Below are 20,673 nucleotides of genomic sequence, written 5' to 3' on the forward strand. Positions count from 1 at the left end.
TTCACGTCTCTCCTGGTGTGATCAGATATGCTCACAACCCAGGATGGTTCAAAAAAAGAATCTGTCTTTGTAAACTCACAGCTTTGATCTCTCATAGTCACACAGAGGGCTTCGCCAATGACGAGATTTAATCATGTATTTTTATATGTACAACTGTTTTTGACTTAAATATGCAGAGAAACTGGTTTTTACTTAACATTTCCATGTCAGGACCTTTCAGAAATAAAAGTGCATCCAACTTCCATCACGTTAGATTTTGATACTTTTGTAGGAGAAAGGAGCGAAAGTTGGTGCACGGCACAAAACAGGAAGTAAGCAGTGAGTCCTCGGGTGTCCCAGTCTCCGTCATCAGGAGCTTGAAGCTCATTACGTCCTTAAATTGAGCCGTGGCTCTTCTCTTTAGAATGGGTCAATGACTTTTAATAGTGAGAAGGATTTGATGTTAAACTAATAAAATAAAAATCACTTCTGCACCATCCGAGAGAACTAAACTGCACTAATGCAATAATAATAATTGTGATTTGGTAAATTAGGTCCCCATCACCTTTCAAGTCAGATCAGGTTAAGGAGAAACTGTTACAATCTCCACACCTCTTCCCATTCGATTAAACTTTAATTTGAATTTGCCTACATCGCACCCTCCGTGATTCAATCGGTCGCGTAGCCCGTCAGCCTCGGGGTGATCCGCCACAGCTTCATTAAGAGGACACGCAGCGTTTATTTTTCTCATGCTTGTCACGGTTTTCCCCGCAGACCTGGTGGAGGCGAAGGTGGTCGGCATCCTGGACATCCTGGACGAAGAGAACCGTCTACCTCAACCCAGTGACCAGCACTTTACCGACACCGTTCACAACAAACACAAGGACCACTTCCGCCTGACTGTAAGTGACCGCACAAAGGAAGGAAAGTCAGGGAAGCATGCCACTTTTAACGCGAGGATTTTATGGGACTCAGGGAATGTTTGATTTACTCAGGAGATTCTCTCTGAATCATTTCAGCTTAATCTTTAGACTCAGAAAAAACTGGAGCTGATTTATATGTTTGTCTGAGTCTTCTTGTTTTACCCCATTCCTCCAAATAATCTGCTGCAAGGCCTATTTAGACCTTATTTTCCCTGTTTTGGCCTCAGCATTCAGGGTGGGCTGATATTAAACCTGAGAGACTACAGATTACAAACGCAGAGCTGGAAAAAGTGCTTTTTTTCCTCCTATCTCTCAGGTAAAGGAAGTTCTAGTTTCGTTTTCGGCTTTGTAAATTTACCAGCTGCTAAAAGATCTATTAAATTAATAGAAAACCCAAGTGGTTCACCTCATTTTGTGTCCCAACAATTAGTTCTTTATATGTAAATGTGAAAATGACTGTCGCCAAACTGAGTCCTGAAATTGTTGCTTCTGTCCAAACAGCAGCCAAAAAACTTTATAAGACAAAGACTGCAATGTGAGAAGCTGCACGTTCTCACATTGACATGTTTCGATGAGTAAATGTTTAGACTGGGTCTGAAGACCTGCAGCAGGTGCAAATCTGTTACCTGTGCCTGCACGCAGGGTTCAGTGATGCTGCAGAGCAGAACAGCTGATATCACCAACTGCATTTAAAGGTGGTGGCACTACAGCCTGAACACGAGATGATGGACTCACTGCTCTGATATTTATCACCACTAAAGATTATTAGCCGAGGAGCACTTTATCTGCAGTATTAAACAATAACTTATCAACAAGGAGCTTCACCTTCTCCCATGGCTCCTTAATTTTAAAGCTTTTATTGATAATTTGGATAATATTGATGATATTGGTAAACACAAAAAATGGGAACTTTTGATATTGACTTGAAGTTTTGAGTTTCAGTGGAGTGACGTGAAGCCTGAGAGTGAGGTGATCTCACTGACGGTTAAATTACTGGCATCAAATCTTAATCTTCCCAGCAGCGAGTGATTGGCAGGACTGGGAATTAGTTTTCCATCGTAAATGGGAAGCATGCATGAACTCTGCTGAGTCTGCAGAGTTTTAGTGTGTGTGTGTGTTTCCACCCGTGATCAGGTGTGTGTGTGTGTGTGTCCTGCAGGTACCCAGGAAGTCTAAGCTGACCGTCCACAGGAACGTGAGGGACGATGAAGGATTTATCATCAGGCACTTTGCAGGAGCCGTGTGCTACGAGACGGTGCGTCACCAGAACACACTGCGGCGTCTTCAAAATGAATCATTTCTTTTCTCTGATCACTCGACCACAGAAAACTCAACTTTTAACATGAAAGCGTGCCATCATTGAGATGAGAGTTTTAAAAACATACCGAGCGTAGCTGCGGAGAGATTCAAGTCATAAAATCGTGTAGAGATTTTTCCTTCTGCAGTTAAGCAGGCGTATCAGAAACGGGAACAAAAAGAAGAGACTCGAACCGAGCGCCCCGTTCACGCTGAAATGTTTCTCCTTCAGACCAAGTTTGTGGAGAAGAACAACGACGCCCTGCACATGTCTCTGGAGTGTCTCGTCAGCGAGTCCAAGGATCGCTTCGTCCGCGAGCTGTTCGAGAACTCCAACAACAGCAAAGACGTGAAGCAGAAGGCCGGAAAACTCAGCTTCATCAGCGTCGGCAACAAGTTTAAGGTGAGCAGCAAAAAAAAAAAGATCCAATCCAACATGCGATGTGTGATACAAATACTTGTAGATATTTATGACCACCAGGACATGTGGAGAACAGGCTGAGTCTAATTAAAAGTCTTTGCCACCACTGGCTCGTCTGACTCTGATGAAGACGTCCTGTCTGTCAAAAAATAAAACAGAGCTGCTACACCTCATTAATGGCTTGAATTAAAGATGTGCTCCAGACGTCATCCCCTCAGATCCCGGCTCATTGCCCAGTCTGCTCAGGCGGCACTTTGGGCCCCGGCCAGTTCATACTCACACTTCTTCTTTACTAAATGCTTGTTGTATGTTTATTTTAGGATGATCTGATACAAGCAATGTTGCAAACCTGTTATGTAGCTATCAAAAATGCAGGCCTCTGTCAGCTTACACAAAACACCCCGAGGCTAAAAGGAGCTCCTAACTGGTTGAGCTGGGAAAACTCGGGCCTAATTTGAAGACTCTTCAGATTTTGGTGTGAGAGTACAGTTCGCTCGAATAAGCCCTTTAGGGCTGACAGAATACCCTCAGTGTGTTCTCTCCAGCATCTCCTGGGCCTGCCCCGTGGACTCTCAGATGGACATGCCCGAAGCGCCTCACCTCACCTAGGAGGTGTTTCTGCTCAAATGCCCAAACAATGTGAAATCACTCTTTTCACCTCGGCTGTTCTCCTCGCCCTCCACTTTCATCCTACAATCTGCTCCCTTTATTCCTTACCCGCTGAACTCATCCCCAACCTTAAGTAGGCACAGCGTGAGCTTCAGAGTTTGAGCTGCAAATTCTCATCATTGCTCGATGAAGCGATGATGAGATATACACAAATCCAGAGGCCAGCAGGCTCATTCAAGGGTTCCCACTCATCCTTAAAAAGTCCTAAAATGTCATTTTAAAATTTAAGGTAATTAAATGCTTTAAAATCATCGTGAGAGGATAATCTGAGGGGCTGCGCAGAGGCCTAGTTTAACATAAATAACGATGATGATAACTGTGAATCATGCAAAGCTACTCTACTCTAGTCCATTAAGCAGAATAGTTCCTAAATGTTTAGTCTGCCTCATTATATACATGTCTGACTGATTGTTATAATAAAGCCGACAGCGCCCAGGCTCACCTCCGAGGTCCCGTAGGTACAAAGAGTCAAAGTAAATGTATGAAATCTTCATCAAGAACATAATTTTTCACCTAAAAACAGTCAGATGAGTGTCTCTCTTTCACCCTGAGCACAGAGATGGCAACGTCTTTGCTGTCAGCTGGAGTTATAAACGGAGGATTTTTATTCTCCTCCATCGTGACTCATCCAGCTCAGCCTCTCACCTTGATGTGCGCTCTAATGTGTCACCTAACCAAAGGCAAGGTGAGCCAAAAACCACAGCGCCTGGCTCCACTCAATCATCCCTCCTAAAATATATAAATATATATATTTAATGGAGAAAAGATAACCTGAGGTAGTGATGGCCAGGTGTATTTAACAGGGTCAAAGCCAGAGAGCAGCAAGGTGTCCAGTACAAACAGGATTTGTTTCTTTTCTTTTTTTTTTTAATTAAAAACGCGGGAACACAATAAATTAATTTTCACGTGTACAGTGACAGTGATTTATATCAACCGGTCCTCCAACATTCATAACAGGCCTATGTTGCAAAAGTCTGAAACAACAGCAGGAGGGAAAAAGTGTTTACTGGAGGCCATTTTTAACCTCGCCCTGCATTTTTTCCAGGCTTAAAATTAATTGGAACAATTGACTGATAAGAGTTTCATTTCCACGAGGGGCCTCGTTTCTTTCCATTTCCTGACAAATTAAGGAGAAAGGAGGTCTGGAGTCGTTTGCACTGTTTAATTTACATTTGGCAGCTTTCAGAATAGCCTGATAATGAAATGCAATAGTTCAGCCTCGAAGTAATAAATGCATAAAATAGTTTTTCAGCATTAGCTGAATAAGGTGTTCTTAGTTATTTAATTTGTAAGCTAATAGACATGTCCTTGTCAGAAATCACACCCGGTGTTGCTGGAGGTCAGCGTAATGCCATTTTTAGGACCAAGCAGAATAAACATCATTTGTTTTCTGAATTTTCTGAAGTAGAAAATTACAGCGGATTGAGGCCTTTATGTCTGTAGTTTATTTCAATGATTTGTGTCATCCTTCTTCACAGATTCGTAAAACTGCGTGTCATCTGCATAGCAAAGAATGTATGTATAATGAGAAAAGTATTGGGCCTAGTTGAGAGCCCTGTGGAACTAACTTCTAACTAACAGCTTCTAGTTTCTGTAATAAAATGTTATGATCAGTGAATTTTAGTGCTCTAGCTTTGAAGAGCACAGGGACGAGTTCACTGTGGCCGGTTTTCTTGTTTTTTAATGACAAACCAATAAGACGGGAGGTGTGGAGTCGGCTGGATACTTTGGATTTGAGCAGCAGCTGTTTGTCTAAATTCTTAATAAGTTATCCAAAAGTGGTGACGATTCAAGTGATGAAGGATTATTATGAAGCACAGTCGGTACCAAAGAATCTGCCGGCCATTACAATGAGCCTTGTATGGAGGAGTAAGGAGTCTTGCATGAGACTGATCTTAAGTTTGATTTCCACTTCCTGTTTGTTTAAGTTTATAAAACAATCATAGTTTGGGATGAAGTTGACCCTTTTTTACAATATTAATGCTTTACCCCATGGAGACGACGTTTGAAGACCTTCCCCCGACCTTTAATGCCGAGTTTTCACACCTCAGTGTAGATGAACATAGACATGGTTTGACAACCATTAGAACAGTTTCCAGGTTTTTCCAAGGGTAGCTGCATAGACAGAGACCGAATCACTGATTTCTGCTGCACATCCAGTCATTATGTTTTATAAGTAGGCATAAAATATGTCAGAAAACAGCTTCAGGTGTTATTCCTGGTAGGCTCAGGCATCTCTTCTTATTTGTAGTCATCCTCACAGTAAGTGTTTTTAATCATAGTCTGCTGACTGAATTGGGCCAGTACTCTTCAGGATTGGTCCACTGGTTTTCTGTCCAGCTGAGTACTGTGGCTCTCCATCACGAGGCTATGTGGAAAGTTCCTACCATAATGAGTCACAGAACAGCAGCGAATTTAAAAGTATGTGAGGATAAATATACACTTCAAATTTAGATGTGATAAGGTAATTACATGAAGCAGACATTTTTCTAATGTAGCGCCATTTTTATCAAATTTGTTGGTGCACATGGATTATATTCTCAGCCAGGTGAGGTCAGCTGACCAGCTGAAACTGTCCGATGAAGGTCAGTGTTTCCTGTGGGTTTATTGCTTTTGGATTTGGGGATGTGCCTCAGGCTGCACTGTTTCTGTGACGCACGAGGAGAATGTTTGAAAACCGTGAATGTCCAGCGTGGAAGATCAACTAAACTGATGCTTTCAGGAAAACAAAGAACAAGTCATGTTTGTCTGCCACTGCACCAGCAAAAGCATCCCGCGGTCGTTCGAGAGGGTTTAACTCGAGTCCGTGCAGACTGGATTTAGTCGTTATTACGTGTGTTAGTGTGTTCTGTGTTTTCCTCATCCCGGCGCTTCTCCTCCTCCTCCCCTTCCTGAGCCCTCACTATTCGAGCTATGATTACGGTTCAAAAGGTGTACCGGAGGACCCAGACGGGAGGCGAGCCGTGGGTGCAGAGGCGAGCGGGGTGGGGAAAATGAGCAGTGATAAATCCGAGACGGTGGAGGTGATGGAGACGCTGCTTCCTGGAGCTGCAGCGATGAAGGGAGATTGTGATCCGTGCAGGTTTTCATTATAACCAGACACCGTGGCTTTGCCCCACTTCAGTGACCAAATACATCATAACAAAGGTGTCCTGCTCCAAAGGCTCATCCAGACATGGCTGATAATTCACCTGCCTGCCTCTGAATCATCTGCATGCTCCTCTGTTATGAATTACAAAGTCATCGTGCAGCAGCAGACCTGACCGGGTCAGATTGCATTAGCGGCTGTTTGTCTGTTTGCATGAGCATGACTGAGAGAGATGTAAATAACATCATAAACGCTTTACAGACATTTAAACCTTTAAATGGAGCGGAGGCCGGCCGGCCGTGCATTCTTCTGCTTTTTGTTCCGCACAGCTGCTTTTCGTCAGCACATGTAGGCTGCTGCATATAAAAGGGAGTTATGTAAGCCGTAACACACTCTCATACGTCCTCTCACGAGAAAATGGATGAGGCGAAGGCCAAGTCCATCATTTTATTAGAGCATCTCCAAGTATATGACTGTGTTAATTCCACAAGCAATTACAGTAAGCAGATGGATGGAAAGGCTTTCAAGCTGTCGTGCCTGTTTTAGCCTTACCTGTGCCGTGGCTTTAAGGGAGACATGGTGAGTTAGCTTTTTCATCACTGCAGTTTGTCTTTACTTAATTATATCACCAAAACTTGCAAAACTAATGATTTTCCAATCGGCCTTAAACGTAATTTGCACAGGTGCTGCAGTGGCTTTTTAGAAAGTTTGACGAAATAATTTTTTAAGCATTTTTAATACAATGCTTCCGAAACTTAACCAGCAGGGTCTCAGAAAAAGGCGTTGGGTTTTAAATAATGAAGGGTCAAGAAACTGTCCCTGCACCATCGCATCACCGTCAGTCTGAACAGTGGATACAAGGCAAGATGGGTCCATGCTTTCACTAAACTCTGACCCTACCTGTCCTTGTCATGTGTCCTCATCCGCATCACATGACCTTAAAAATGCTTAAAAATAAATATCTGGTGCTCTTCCTCAGCCCTGCTCTGCTTCTCTGGTCAGGCTCACCAGCCTGCAGAGCTTCTTCTTCTGTAGTTATTGTGGTGCTCAGTTTGTGAAAGCGTGAGGAAAAAATTTAGTTTTCGAGACAGCTTCCTGCTCGCATATGACAGTGTTTGCCACATCAGCCGAGGGCGTCATTGCGAGCCTGGATTGGCCGTTGTGTGTCCGCCAAACACATTAGTGGACAAACAAGGACGTTGTTGTGGTGTTAATTGCCGTTAGCGGGCCGTCCTTTACAATCCGTCACTGTTTGCTTGGCTTCACTGTGCACTCATCTGTCTTCCATTATACCCCCTAATCAGTATACATCATTTACATTTGCATATGTTCACATTCACAGATGCTCCTCGTGTCCACAGTCACATCAAGAAAAGCTACAAGAAGCTTTAATAATGCAAGCATTAGTGAGAAGTTTCCCCTCTCTGAATCCATTTCTGTGCTGACTTGTAACTCTGACTGTTGTTTGGAACAAACATTTTTTTAAAGAAAAGGCAGAGACCTGATCAGAAACTGCACCCAGCAGCTTACTGGGTACAAATATGCTGATAATGTAGATTTACAAAGGTTTTGGTTCCGTATCAGAAGCGCTGCCTGCAGACAGGGCGGCCCTGCCGTCTCCCTGCGAATCTTCTTCTCTCTCCAATCACAATTTTACCTTGTATCTGCTCCTCTTCCTGAAAAAACAGAGAAAAGATGCCTCCCTGCCTAGCTTTGACTATAAATGTCATTCTACCAATTCTACTTATTATCTAAGTTTGGGACATTCTGTTTGGACTCCGTAGGCCCAGAAAATATCCTCCTGACTTTTAACCAGCATGATGTTCTAAGCATGTTTTGCAAAACCCTCAGAACTTCTACATGTCAATCACGATAATTCAATTCAGTCATGGTGCTGAATGAAGCTTCTGACCTTCATTACACGGAGTGCCAACTCTTTAATGCGCACAGCAATGTGTAAAAATCATAAAAAACAACTTTATTTAATCATATTATCCCTAACAGCAGCAGCAGTCTGCAGATGGACAAATGTGCTGCTTTCAGGGATTTTTGTATGTTGTTTGCAGCCCAGTTAGCCAAATCTGATCTCCTCGGCACTCGTCTCTGTGCAGATGCACAGCTGCTAGCTTTCAGAGGAAGGTGCAGGTTCAGGCGGTACATCCCACCTAAACCAGCCAATTATGGACGGAAGGTCTGATATGACTGTCACGCTAAAACTGTGCAACCTCCTATCCCACATGGTCATGTAACCCCTGAAATTTGAAGTAAAAGCACTTTGTGACGCTTTCTTTAGTCAATTATCAGAAAGCAGATCAACATCCACAGTAGCATCGTGATACATCACATGATAGTGATGTTCAGTGGAGAAACCAGACTTTGGCTTTAACAATGAAGTTTGTAGCAGGACTTGAGCGTGTTTATATTCTCTATTCTCTATATTCTCTAACGTGGATCTCCTGTCCTCGTGAAGCTATGAGGGCTCAGAAATGCTGGAAAAATTATTTAAAAGGAGCAATTTTGAACAGACTCCTCGTGCATTCTTACGGCCTATGACTGGGAAAATATTGGGATGTGATGTGGAATAACCCGTACCCAGTTTTGCAGTCACATGATGGATGTCGGGCGATTGTGTGTCTGCCTGTCTCTTGAGGTTTTCTCAGTTTGTTTGAATAAAAGTGATGATGCGTCTCCCTCCTCTGTCTCCCGCAGACCCAGCTGAATATTCTCCTGGACAAGCTCCGCAGCACGGTCAGTGTTTGCTCCTCTTTTGTTTACATGATTGATGTTGCGAGCCGTCCTGTCCGTACATCTCGCAGTCCCCACCTCCCCTCCCCCTCGGCGCCGTGCATCACGTCCTGAGCCCGATATGATGAATGCCATGAATTTGTGATGTAGGTTGTGGATCATGCTGTTGGTGTAATAACTTGTTTCATCTTCTCCGCTCTGGTTTCTTTACCCCCCAACTCCTCCTCCTCCAGGGCTCCAGTTTTATTCGCTGCATTAAGCCGAACCTGAAGATGGTCAGTCACCAGTTTGAAGGAGCTCAGATCCTCTCCCAGCTGCAGTGCTCTGGTCAGTGTTTCCTGCACACTCTGATTTTAATGTTTGCACCTGGAAGGAAGTGAGGTCATTTCACTTCTAACATCACTTCCTGTCTATTCTGTCTTTTTGAAGAAGCAAAACATGTCAGGGCCTCGTTGTTCTGGTGTTTGAACACTTTTAATAGACTTAACAGTCTCCTCGAGACACTTTGTATTGTAAGGCAAGACTCTACAATAATAGAAAGGAAACCCCAAGAATCAGATGCCCTGCTATGAACAAGCACTTGGCAACAGTGGGGAGGAAAAACTCCCTTTTAACAGGAAGAAACCTCCGACAGATCCAGACTTGGGGAGGGGCGGGGCCATCTGCAGTGAGGGAGGAAGATGTGACAAAGACATGCTGTGGATGAGAGACAGAGATGAATAATAACTAATGAAGCGTAACTAAGGGAGGATTCAAGGTCACCTGATCCAGCTCTAACTATACACTTTAGTCTTTAAGCCTAATCTTAAAGGTAGAGATAGTGTCTCCTGAATCAAAACTGGAAGCTGGTTCCACAGAACAGGGGCCTGAAAACTGCAGTTCATAAATGGCAGCACATTATTACAACGGTTATGGTTTTGGACAGTTTTCTTTCTTCACCAACAAAAACCTCACAGTACAAGTGTCACATTAGCTCTCTGTTAGTAAAAGTTAATGTTCTGGCACTGTCTGTGTGCCTGAGGTTTGAGATTTTCCCATAAACTGTGCCTCAAACAGCAGTGCGTAGGTCTGACGTCCAAAGACGGCTGATTGTTTACTTATTAAAAAAAAAAAATCTGTCCACAGGTGTTGATAAGAAACAAACTTCTGTGTGACTATTTTATAATCTCCCCTTCAGCGCGTTTCACACATCTGTTATCAGTACGTCCTATTTGTCCTATTTAAATGACAAAAAACATGCAGCGCCTTTACAGGTGACACCGAGACTGCAAATAAGAACAAAATGTCACGAAATCTCAGAAAAACACGGAAAAATTTTACCAGAGAGAGAGGGCGAGACAAAAAGGAGGCAGTGACTCATCGTCTTTTACAACAAACAAGGATGTTTTTCAGACGAGTCTGCGGGAAAATAACAAGGGTTTAACGGTGTGAGAGCAAGGTTTGTGAATTATTTGAAAAACGAGTTTAAAAGTTGTACAGAAGGAAAACAAAGTGAGTTTAAAAAGTGACAAAACTGCTGAAGGTGAGCTCTCTGTCTTTATCTCCACAATAAAGCTCTCACACTGTCTTGTGTTGTAAATCAAACGCACCCAAACCGCCCACTGTTGGGTCAGGATCAAGCAAAGGTGATACGCCTTTGGCCAGACTGTGATCAGGTTGTGATTAGGAGACCCTCATCTTGGAAGGATCACTGCATGATATTTGTCAGGTAACACACAGTTGCTAACCAAAATAATGTGCTAATTTTTTCCATAATTAAGGAGCTCGTCAGGTTTGTTTTGGCCCGGTGTGCTCCGAGAACACGATTTCAGGTTGAGCTTCGTTTCGGTTACACAGACCTGCAGATTTCATCAGTAATACAAGCAGGAGAGTGCATCAGGAAAACAAACCGTCTGAAATTCTTTAGAGCTGCTGTTGATCTGATCGTCCCCACAAATGCCAGCTCACCTGTGGAAAAGCCACTCGTGGATGAAGCAGGTATGAGGCCTGTTCTTCCCTCTGTGCCTTGGAGCTTTGATCTGCTCCCATACTGTACATTAAACTCCAGCTCATGATTTACAGTCAGGAAGATTTTTATAGGCTGTTTAGTAAAAAAACGCGGAGATGCTACACACTTTAACATATCTCACTGCCATCAAATTAAAAAATGATTTTCCTGAAGGTGGTTGTTTAAAAAAAAAAGTGTTTTCTGTGAGTGATGCTGTTTTTTATTGCACATCTGTAAAGGAAATGGCTTCATTAATAACACGCACAACAAAACGGGAGCTTCCAAATAAAAACGAGTGCAACAAAGTGCTTGTTTATGCCAATGATCTTGTTTTCCTAATTGTTGGAGCTCATCGCTGGTAGTTCAAATTAAACTGTGATTAATTACCCAACACCCATTTGAAGCCACACAGCAAATCAACCTCCACACTGCGAGAAGAGAAATTGCGACAGATGTGTTTCGTTAAAAGACTTATATTTTTTAAAAAGGTGTTAAAAAGGATTTGAAATGTGTTTTTGATGCAGCTTCGATTTGATAACTCACGAAAAGTGCAAATAACAGAGGATTTACTAAACACAAGAACAAAAGTTGATTTTAAATTGATTTTGTTCATTACTTTTTCTTGCCTTTTTTTTTGTTTTTTCAAGTAAATGTAAATTGTAACCAGTCGGTATTTTAAGCATACCCAGATGGCCTGTATTTCCTGTGGTCCTGCTTGTGACTGTGGCCTTATTCTTAAACATTTTCTTTTTCCCTCTGTGAGATTCACCCCCATCTCTTCCCTGTCCTTGGCTTTGGAGGTAAAGAAGTGATGAGTTCAGATTTAATATCCTCAGAGATTCGGTTCATGCTCGCAGAGCTCAGATACCGCACCCCGCCGAACTCTTTATCACTTTTATTGTGCTGAGAATCGAAGTGTTGTTGGTCTGGAGTAGACGTGAGAGACTTCGGTGTACCAGCTCGACACAGTCGACAAAGTGGGAAGCTCAGCAACAGCCGGGGCACAGAACCTCTGAAAATGAGATGTAGATTTAATCTGAGCCTGAGACGGGGCAGGGTTGTCTGACCCGAGCTGCCTTGAGCAGAAAGTACAGATAGACTTAGAGGGCTTAAGTAAATCAGTCCACGTTGAAGTTGTGATACACCTTGCGAGTTAGACGCAGGACTTGATAACCACGTGTGGTGTTACAGCTGCTGGAGGGGAGGCTCACAGATTCAGGGTTTCTTTTCTTCTACAAACAAAAGCGCAGATCAGCTTTTAATACCTTCATGCCCCCCAAAAGGGCTCCAAGGTGAAAGCCCACACTTCTGAAAATTGCCTCCATGTAGCTGTGAAGGGTGATGTTTCAATTAAAGATGATATCAAATCCCCAAACAGGAAGCCGTGCAGCAATTACAGCTGAAAGCCCGATATGAGTTGTGTTCAGCTCGGGGCCAGCACTCAACAACTTTCAGCTTTATCTGAATACACAAGAGGGAACTTCTCTTATCACGGGGCAGCGGGCGGAGGAAGTCATTCAGCAGAAGAAAGTGCTTCGCGGTCGATGGGCTGAAGGTAATGATGGGGAAGATTTGAATTTGATCCTCGGGCTCCGGACGGTGTCTTGTGCTGCTGATTGTCACTCATCACCACAGTTTTATTAATCAATGGAAACTAATGAAATAGCAGAGACGTGAGCGTAGGCTAAACACAGTAGGAATCTAGGCAGTGTCTCTGTTGCTCTCAGTTAGTGATGCACCTCCAGGGTTCAAGTTAAAATAATCCTAAAATGTCTTATTTTGAAATTATATCAGTATCAAAGCTGGATATGCTCGCTGCTGTGGGAATGTCCTCATGCATTTTTTTTTCTCTTTATTTTGGAACGAAGTCATGTAAGCAAAACCATAGACTGTAAACAAAAGATGGACACATCCAATAAAGCAGTACTGAAGCCGCGGCATCAGCAGTTTGCCTCCCGCCATTTTTCCGTTGGATGCTGAGATTAATAAAATACTGACATTACACCTACAGAAACTGAAGCACAGACTTTTTGCATGGTTAGTCTGTACAATCCAGTCTGTAGAAACCAAAACTGTTTCTTTAACGGGACGGAAACGTGATATTTAATGCTGGAGAGTCTTTTTTTTTTTTTTTAACAGTGATATCTGTGGGTTTGAACAGTTGGGCATAGCCATTTCAGAAGTGCCTTAAACCTGCATGACCAGCAGGGGGCGACTCCTGTGGTTGGAGAAATATAAATATCAGTATGTACGATAGTGCAAACAGACACAAAGTGGCACAGTGGTAATTCTAACAATAATGCTGTTGGCAAACACCATAACAGGGAATAAATTATAGAGGATGCCATAGTGCTAATCCTCCCATCTGGTAAAGAACAGATGGATGGAGTATGATATCAGAGTGCTGATGTGCATGTGCAGATTTTTAAAGTGTTTTAACTGGTTGAACAGAGAGGAGTCATACAGTCTAACAGCCACAGCTGGAAAGGATCTCCTGTCGTGCTCAGTCGTGCAGCACTGAGCCTTTCACTGCTGTGGTGACCAATCGGTGACTCGCGCACGGCCTGGATCGTCCACGATGCTGAGTATCTTCAGTGACCTCTTCTTAGACATCTCCACCAGTTCCTCTTCCAGAACTGACACCAGCCTTCCCAATCATTTTCTTGGCATCAGCTGTTTTCGCCCTACTGCTCAAGCACAACTCCACATAGAAGACCACGCTCACCACCACATCGTGATAGAACATAGACCGTGTGCTCCTACAGACGTCTGTCATTCTGCACGGTCCAGTGTGCTTTCTGTGTGAACCGTAAACCGAACGGTTCTTACGCAGCTTCTGTTCATATATCTGAACTGCCTGAGCCACAGTGTTCATCATCCACCTCAAAACACTTTTCTGACGAGTTTATGGTCTCAGTTCTAGTTTGAACAAAGCATCAAGATAATTTTGTAAATTATATTATTAGAGTCAGAAAGGGGGAATAGCTAGTCTGTGCTCATTGGCTAACATCTTGTACAGCCAAAGTCCACGAACCAGAAAGCGACATCGCAGTGGCTCTGATTGTGTTTTATGTTCAGTGTGTCATAGCAAATACAAAAAAGTTCTCTGGTGCATGCTTCAGTCTTATGCAGTTTGAACGCTGTGTTGTCATTTTATTTCTTTATTTTATCTTTGAGCCATATATTCTGCGTTTGTGCCGTCCTGTGATTTAAACTGTTAACTCATTTAACGTGGCTGTGAGAGTACTTTATGCTGAGGAGGGGGTTGACGAAATCAGTGGAAAAACACTCGATGGAGGTCATGAGCTCCAAAGCAACTTAAGGACACGAACAAATACTGCAGAGAGGATGAATGAATGCCAATTAGCAGCATCTGTTTGACATGAAAGAGGCCTGAAAATGAGCCCTTTGATAGAAGCTTCCAGAGCAAAATGAGATGACTAACAATGCTTCAAAAATGGCGAATGATCTCCGTTTACAGGCGGTCTAAATAAATAGATTAATGTAATGTGTCAGAGGAAAGTTGTGGCAGCACAAGCAGCAGACAGAAAGGGTCACAAAGCTGAATATGCAGTGTCTGATAAAGGATGCTAATTGGCATGCGCAGACTGTTTGGACCAAGCTCTTTAAGCAGCCTTTAGCTGCTTTGAATTTTTTCTATTTGGAAGTTCTATTAATGGGATCAGCCGAAGCTCACTTCCATTTTTGTGCCAGTATACCTGAGAGTATTTTGATTTTTACCCATACGTCTAACAACAGATTGCACAATCCAGTGTCTAAAAAAATAACAATGCCATCTGTTTTGTTTTTCTGGGAATTATATTGTTCCTGTTTTTCCTGACAGCTGCCGTCAGGTCCGTAAGTACTTGTACAATGACAGAGCTTTTGTAGTTTTGCCTCTGTACACCACCACTGAGGATTTCAAATCAAACATTCAAGATGTTTATGACTTAAGTGCAGACTTTCTGCAGCTGTAATTCAAGGTGCTTAACAAAAGTACTGCATCATTTTTTTAGGAATTACAGAAGTTTTTATACAAAGGCCTACATTTTCTCAAAACTAACTGCTAGTCTGACATCATTTTAAGTATAAGCACGGCTTTTAATACTTTGACTGCAATAGATTTTCATCCGTGATTTCCTGAAGTCTAGAACCCGTAGACATCTTGAGATCCTCTGCAGGCCTGTTTCTGGGTCTCTGTTTTTGTTTAACACCTGCAAAGCTGCTCTGTTGGGTTCAGACTTAGGTTGCTTTTGCAGTTTATTTGGGTCATTATTCATCTGTTTTGTGAAGCTCTGTCCGATCAGAGAGTACAGCCCTGAACACTTCAGGACTGAGCAGAGCAGTCATTGATGAGCAGTCATCAATAAACTCCAGTGACCTGCTTTCCCCAGCAACCATTCATGCCCATGTTTTAACATGAGCTCATCAGCTGTTTCGTTCTTTCTTCAGACTTCTCTCTTCTCATCATTCTGGTACAGGTTTGTCTTGAATTTATAAAAAAAACAAAACACCAAAAAACATGTTGTTGTTGTTGTTGTTGTTTTTAATTAAAAAAACAAGTTTCTTTTGTTTTGTTTTAACTACACGTGCTCTTTTAGATGTTTTCTGGTAAAGTCTAATTCTAAAAAAGTCTGCTCTTGAGTGTAACCAGTGGTTTGCACCTTGTTGTAAGCTCTTGAAAGTGATACTCCTTAGTTAGTTTTTCTCTAACCTCTTGTTTCTGAACCATGGAAATAATTCTGCGATCATGTGCTTTAGCTGTCATCTGTGATCTTTCGGGTCTTTTGTTGTTGGTGAGCTGCTCAGAGCATTCTTTTTATTTATTTTTTTTATTTTTTTTTTTTTAAGAATGCACCAGATTGTTGATTTGGTTATTTGTAAAGTTTTTCCTCTGTCTGATTGGTTTATTTTGGTTTTTCATCTTAATTATGACCTCCTTCTTTTCATTTCAGTCTATAAGTTCAACACTTTGAATGACATCCAGATCATTTTATCTGCTCAACTTATCTTGAAATAATCAGGGAACAGGCAAAATGACAAAAACTGTGTTGTTGTCCAAGAGCTTATAGAGCTGTCTGTATTACCTACTTACCCCAGTCAAACCTGAAATGAGTGTTTTCTCGTTTTACACAGGTTAGTTGGCATCAATTCATATGCCTACTTATTAGCCTATAACAGTTTTAACCCTGGAAACCTAAGTCCTCATTAACAATGAGGAACACTAAGTCCTAAAACAAAACAAAAGTTTGGTGATAAAAAAAATTTAGTTTTTAATAAGTCATCATGTTGTTTCCTCTTCAGTGTGTTCAGATTTGAGGAGTCCAATGGTGCTTGGGAGGGGTGTAGAGGAAGCTGTGATGCTGGGTTAAAACAGCGGTTTTAAGTAAGACTCTCATGTTTATAATCGGTTCTTTAGAAGAAAGAAGAGATTATTTCGACTGCCAGATGGATTCATAATGAATCCTAATGTGAGATGATCTAAATCTATTATTAGTCAAATTCAGTGAAAAGATGTCCACATTGGTCACAGATTAAATTTTATTCATAACTGATGCTTTTTTTTAAGAGTAGGTCTCTTTTTAATATGGTCGGATCGTCAGAGGTCATCCACATTCGAGCCCTGCGACGATGCGGCTCGTCTATGAACTCGAGGATCTCCCCTCTGTCACTTCTGTTTGCATCAAGCCTCGAGGTCAGCCAGGCTTCCTGGTGTCAGTTATCTAATTTGGAAGACGGTCTTGGTCCTCGCTGTGCTCCTGTGTGTGCATAAGGAAGTAAAAATATTGTGTTTTTGTATTGTTGAAACTTCCTCTGTGTTCCAGTAACTTTCTATTTCTTTTTTAGCTGCAGCTAAAAAGGGACCTGCTTAAGAGAATAATTGAGTGAATAATAATTGAGTGACATTAATCAGTTAAGTCCATGAATGCAGAAACAAAAATGAATGCAGCAAACAACAAAAATGTATAAACAAGACTTTGGGGGAATTAGAGATCAGCTGTACATGGATACAAGTGAAGTCCAGACTTTATTGAGCCTGTATGTGATGGAGGAAATAAAAGGTTTCACTATGTCAGAAGGAAATATAAAACTCTCTGCTAGTAAACTTCAACCTGCTCCGCACCATCCACCACACAGCAAAGAGAGTGAAGAGGCTGCAATGGGATTACAGAAACTGGCTCTTCATCACTTCAGAGCTGCTGTTAGAGGTGCTAGTGTAAACAGGAAGCTCCCAGCAGGGGCTCCCCGGTTGGTTTCTATCTGCAGGCAGTCCTCAGAGCTGTTTGATGTGAAAGCAGGAGGCATAAAAACTGCAGAACTGGGCAGCTCATACTGTGGACTCATGCCTTTTCTCCTTGGTATCAAGTATTTGTGTAATTAATTTATCTTATATGTGTACAGGTGGAAACCTTGTGTCGAGTCTTTTCGTGTTCCAAAAGCAGAAACGTCTTTTCAGACGTCCACTGAGATATTTGGTTTATGATTTACTGGTTTGGAGTAAAATGCCTAAAGCTCATGAGCTAACTCTGAGGGATTGTTTTTATTGCCTTTCTTGGCTGTGCGGTTAGTGGATCTCGAACTTTTTTGTCTGGTAAAATCATATTTTCCTCTTTTTTTTGTCTGTAGGTATGGTCTCGGTGCTGGACCTGATGCAGGGCGGTTTCCCCTCCCGAGCTCCATTCCACGAGCTCTACAACATGTACCAGAAGTACATGCCTCCCAAGCTCACCCGCCTCGACCCGCGGCTCTTCTGCAAGGTCAGCCCTCCGCCCCTCGGGTCTGGCCCTGAGTGGTTATCATTTTAACAGAGCTATATCCCCATGTTTATCTCTGCCCTGCATATCTGTGTTGCAGGCTTTGTTCAAAGCTCTGGGGCTGAATGAAAATGACTACAAGTTCGGCCTGACCAGAGTGTTCTTCCGGCCTGGGAAGGTGAGGCTCTATTCCCTGCTCACTCTGGCTAATATAGATTTTGTTCACCTAAAGAAAGACAATAGAGCCAAAGGAAAAGCGCATTAGTTTTCTTTTGCTGCCGAGGTGAGACTAGATGAGGTTTTCTAAAGAAGTGCCAGAGCCAGCAGATGGGCTTTTTTTCTCCACCAGATGAATAATTAATCACGTTTGGGTCAGACGCGTGGCTTCCAGGAGGGACTTATGAAAGTGCACACATTTGCAGCAGAGAGCCTTGAAGCGCTACATGCCGGACAAACTATAAGCCTGACAGTATAGCTGCAGGACAGGGGGATACATAAATACTTAAGTCCTCGCTGGCTGCTTTCTGAAGACGACACCACCCTCCAGTGTAGACGCAACATCACATGGTCCCCGTGAATAACTGTTTGCACCTGCGAGCAGCCACCGACAGTTGTGGCTTCCAGTTTTAGCAAATGTTAGGTGGCAGAAAAGTAAGTTTTATGTGTCAAAGCTTGAAGCACAGCCTTGGTAATCTTTGCACATCTCAGAGGCAGTGTAGCTCCTAATGTGATGGTGTGAAGCTTCAGACATCTGAAACCCGGAGGCGGGCGGGGGTTTGGCAGGGCTGCGTGTCACTGCTGTTAGAAATCAAGATTTGGAAAACAAACAATAAGGACACACAGATGTTGAGCAGATAATGCAGGAAATTCAGCAGTTTCTTTCATCGTTCAGGGGTGTTTGGAGGACACGATCACAACAAACGTCAGCTGCACAGTCGTAAAGAAGAGCTCCGAAGCCTTATAAATCCAGAGCAGTTAAGGTTAGAGAGCATTAAAGCGTGGGAGATATCCTTGACTTCTAAAACATTCATGAATGGAGTAGAGAACTCGAACTAGAATAAACGTACACCTCCGGTCTTCTGGCTGCTCTTTAGTGAGATACAAAACACACTAACAGAAAAATAAACCTGCTTTTAAGACTGAAGGACAAGGATTCAAGGCTATGATGATGATGATGTGTTATTTGTTTGGGATTATTTTCAGCGGAGTATTTGATAAAGAAGAGGCACACTGCCCATTAAAATGGCTAAAAGAACAAACGAGGTTTATCCGGGTAAAAATCAAAGACAATCACTGCTCTGATCACGTGTTTCTCGTCTCTGTCCAGTTTGCAGAATTTGACCAGATCATGAAGTCTGACCCCGACCATCTGGCCGAGCTGGTGAAGAAGGTCAACAAGTGGCTCATCCACAGCCGCTGGAAGAAGGTCCAGTGGTGCGCTCTGTCCGTCATCAAACGTACGCAACGTCTGCTCTTATATCACGATCGTGAGCTTTAACATGACGATGATCTAACAGTGTTTGAAAATGTGCGTCCATTTAAGATTCTGAAATGATAGAAAAGCATCCTCAGTATGAATAACTGGCTTTATGTTCTCTCAGTTGGTGTCTCAGTGGTCATACTGTAGCTGATGGCAATGAATAAATAGGCTCACTGAGGTTCTGTTGTAACCACCACAAAATCACATGTGATTTTTTAACTATACATAGAAGCTCCTTTGTTCACAGCAGGTTGCTTCGCTCGTATGACTTGTTGGGTTTTTACATCGGGTGCCCTCCTGATGCAACGTTCCTCCTCCCGGGATCAAACCAGGGATCTCTATCTTGCTGAGGCATAGAACGCTGCACTTGCTGAATTTCATATTAAGGTTTTGCAGGTCTTTGCATGTGAGCACTGCCCACGTGACGTTAACTTAACAGTCATGGGGATCATTTAGGATCCAGTCACACACTCCTACAGACAAGTCTGCAACCGTCGGCAACCACCTGTCGCTAGGAAGAACGGGCAGATGTAGTCTGAATGTCAATGGACTTCAAACACCCTGCAGCTGTTCTCCAAGCTGTAGTGCAGCTGGGAGTGGATAAGATTCCGCTTCAAACTTAAGGTTGTGCCTGCTGAAGCCAACATGTGGAAGTGGAAACTTCCATTAGTTGGCGAGTATTTGCAGACAGACAGGAAAAACTACAGGTAACCATGGCAACATGGTAGAAACCAAAGAAAACACCTTCTTTGCAACAGATTGCACCAGATGAGAGAGAGAAACCTCCAGGAACCACCGCCAGCCAATCAGGGGGTTGTTTTCACCTTCAGTGTGGCAGGAAACTCTTGAGCATGGCGTCACCTGACAAATTGACACAGTGATGTAACTCAGAGCTTCGTGAGTCCAGTCATGCCAAACCCCAGAACGGAGGTGGCCACCGTCACCCACTGCTTCATGAAGTCCCATTTTAAAGCTTCCTGTCTGCATTTGGGACATTGTCATCTTGTTTGCTGAGCACTCACATTGACCACCTCTGTGAGTGTATGCAGAATACTTATCTGCAGTAGAGGCACCTGTTGATCTGTCATCAGAATCCTTCAGGGTTTTTTTTTTTTCTTTCATTGAGTAAAAAGAACCATTTTTTGTTGCTTAAAGGCGTTTAGGAGACCTTCAGGGACAGCAGCAGCAGGTCAGGTTTGCGCAGATTTGCGTAATTCTCGTATAAATCTTGCTCATTTAGCTCACAGTGTAGTGCAGGCAGATGTGTTTGGAGCCCCGTCGCGCAAACAGGAGGTGCACGGAGCAGGGAAAACAAACCACTGGCTGTTTA

The 20,673-nt window shown here is 42.9% G+C and overlaps 1 protein-coding gene across 12 annotated transcripts in view; it reads left to right on the forward strand.

Annotated features, from left to right (window-relative positions):
- LOC309689484 (unconventional myosin-VI-like) overlaps positions 1-20,673 on the forward strand; it is a 154,828-nt gene that overhangs the window by 84,082 nt on the left and 50,073 nt on the right. For all 12 annotated transcript variants that reach the window (XM_082505942.1, XM_082505932.1, XM_082505940.1 and 9 more), the window contains 8 exons: positions 754-881; positions 2,062-2,157; positions 2,431-2,601; positions 9,086-9,124; positions 9,355-9,448; positions 17,736-17,866; positions 17,964-18,041; positions 19,191-19,320. In XM_082505942.1, the coding sequence (XP_082362068.1) occupies positions 754-881; positions 2,062-2,157; positions 2,431-2,601; positions 9,086-9,124; positions 9,355-9,448; positions 17,736-17,866; positions 17,964-18,041; positions 19,191-19,320 (867 nt within the window). The remainder of the gene's footprint in view (positions 1-753; positions 882-2,061; positions 2,158-2,430; positions 2,602-9,085; positions 9,125-9,354; positions 9,449-17,735; positions 17,867-17,963; positions 18,042-19,190; positions 19,321-20,673) is intronic.

The sequence above is a fragment of the Aulonocara stuartgranti genome, assembly GCF_965226115.1.
Source record: "Aulonocara stuartgranti genome assembly, chromosome: 15".
NCBI classification, from domain to species: domain Eukaryota; kingdom Metazoa; phylum Chordata; class Actinopteri; order Cichliformes; family Cichlidae; genus Aulonocara; species Aulonocara stuartgranti.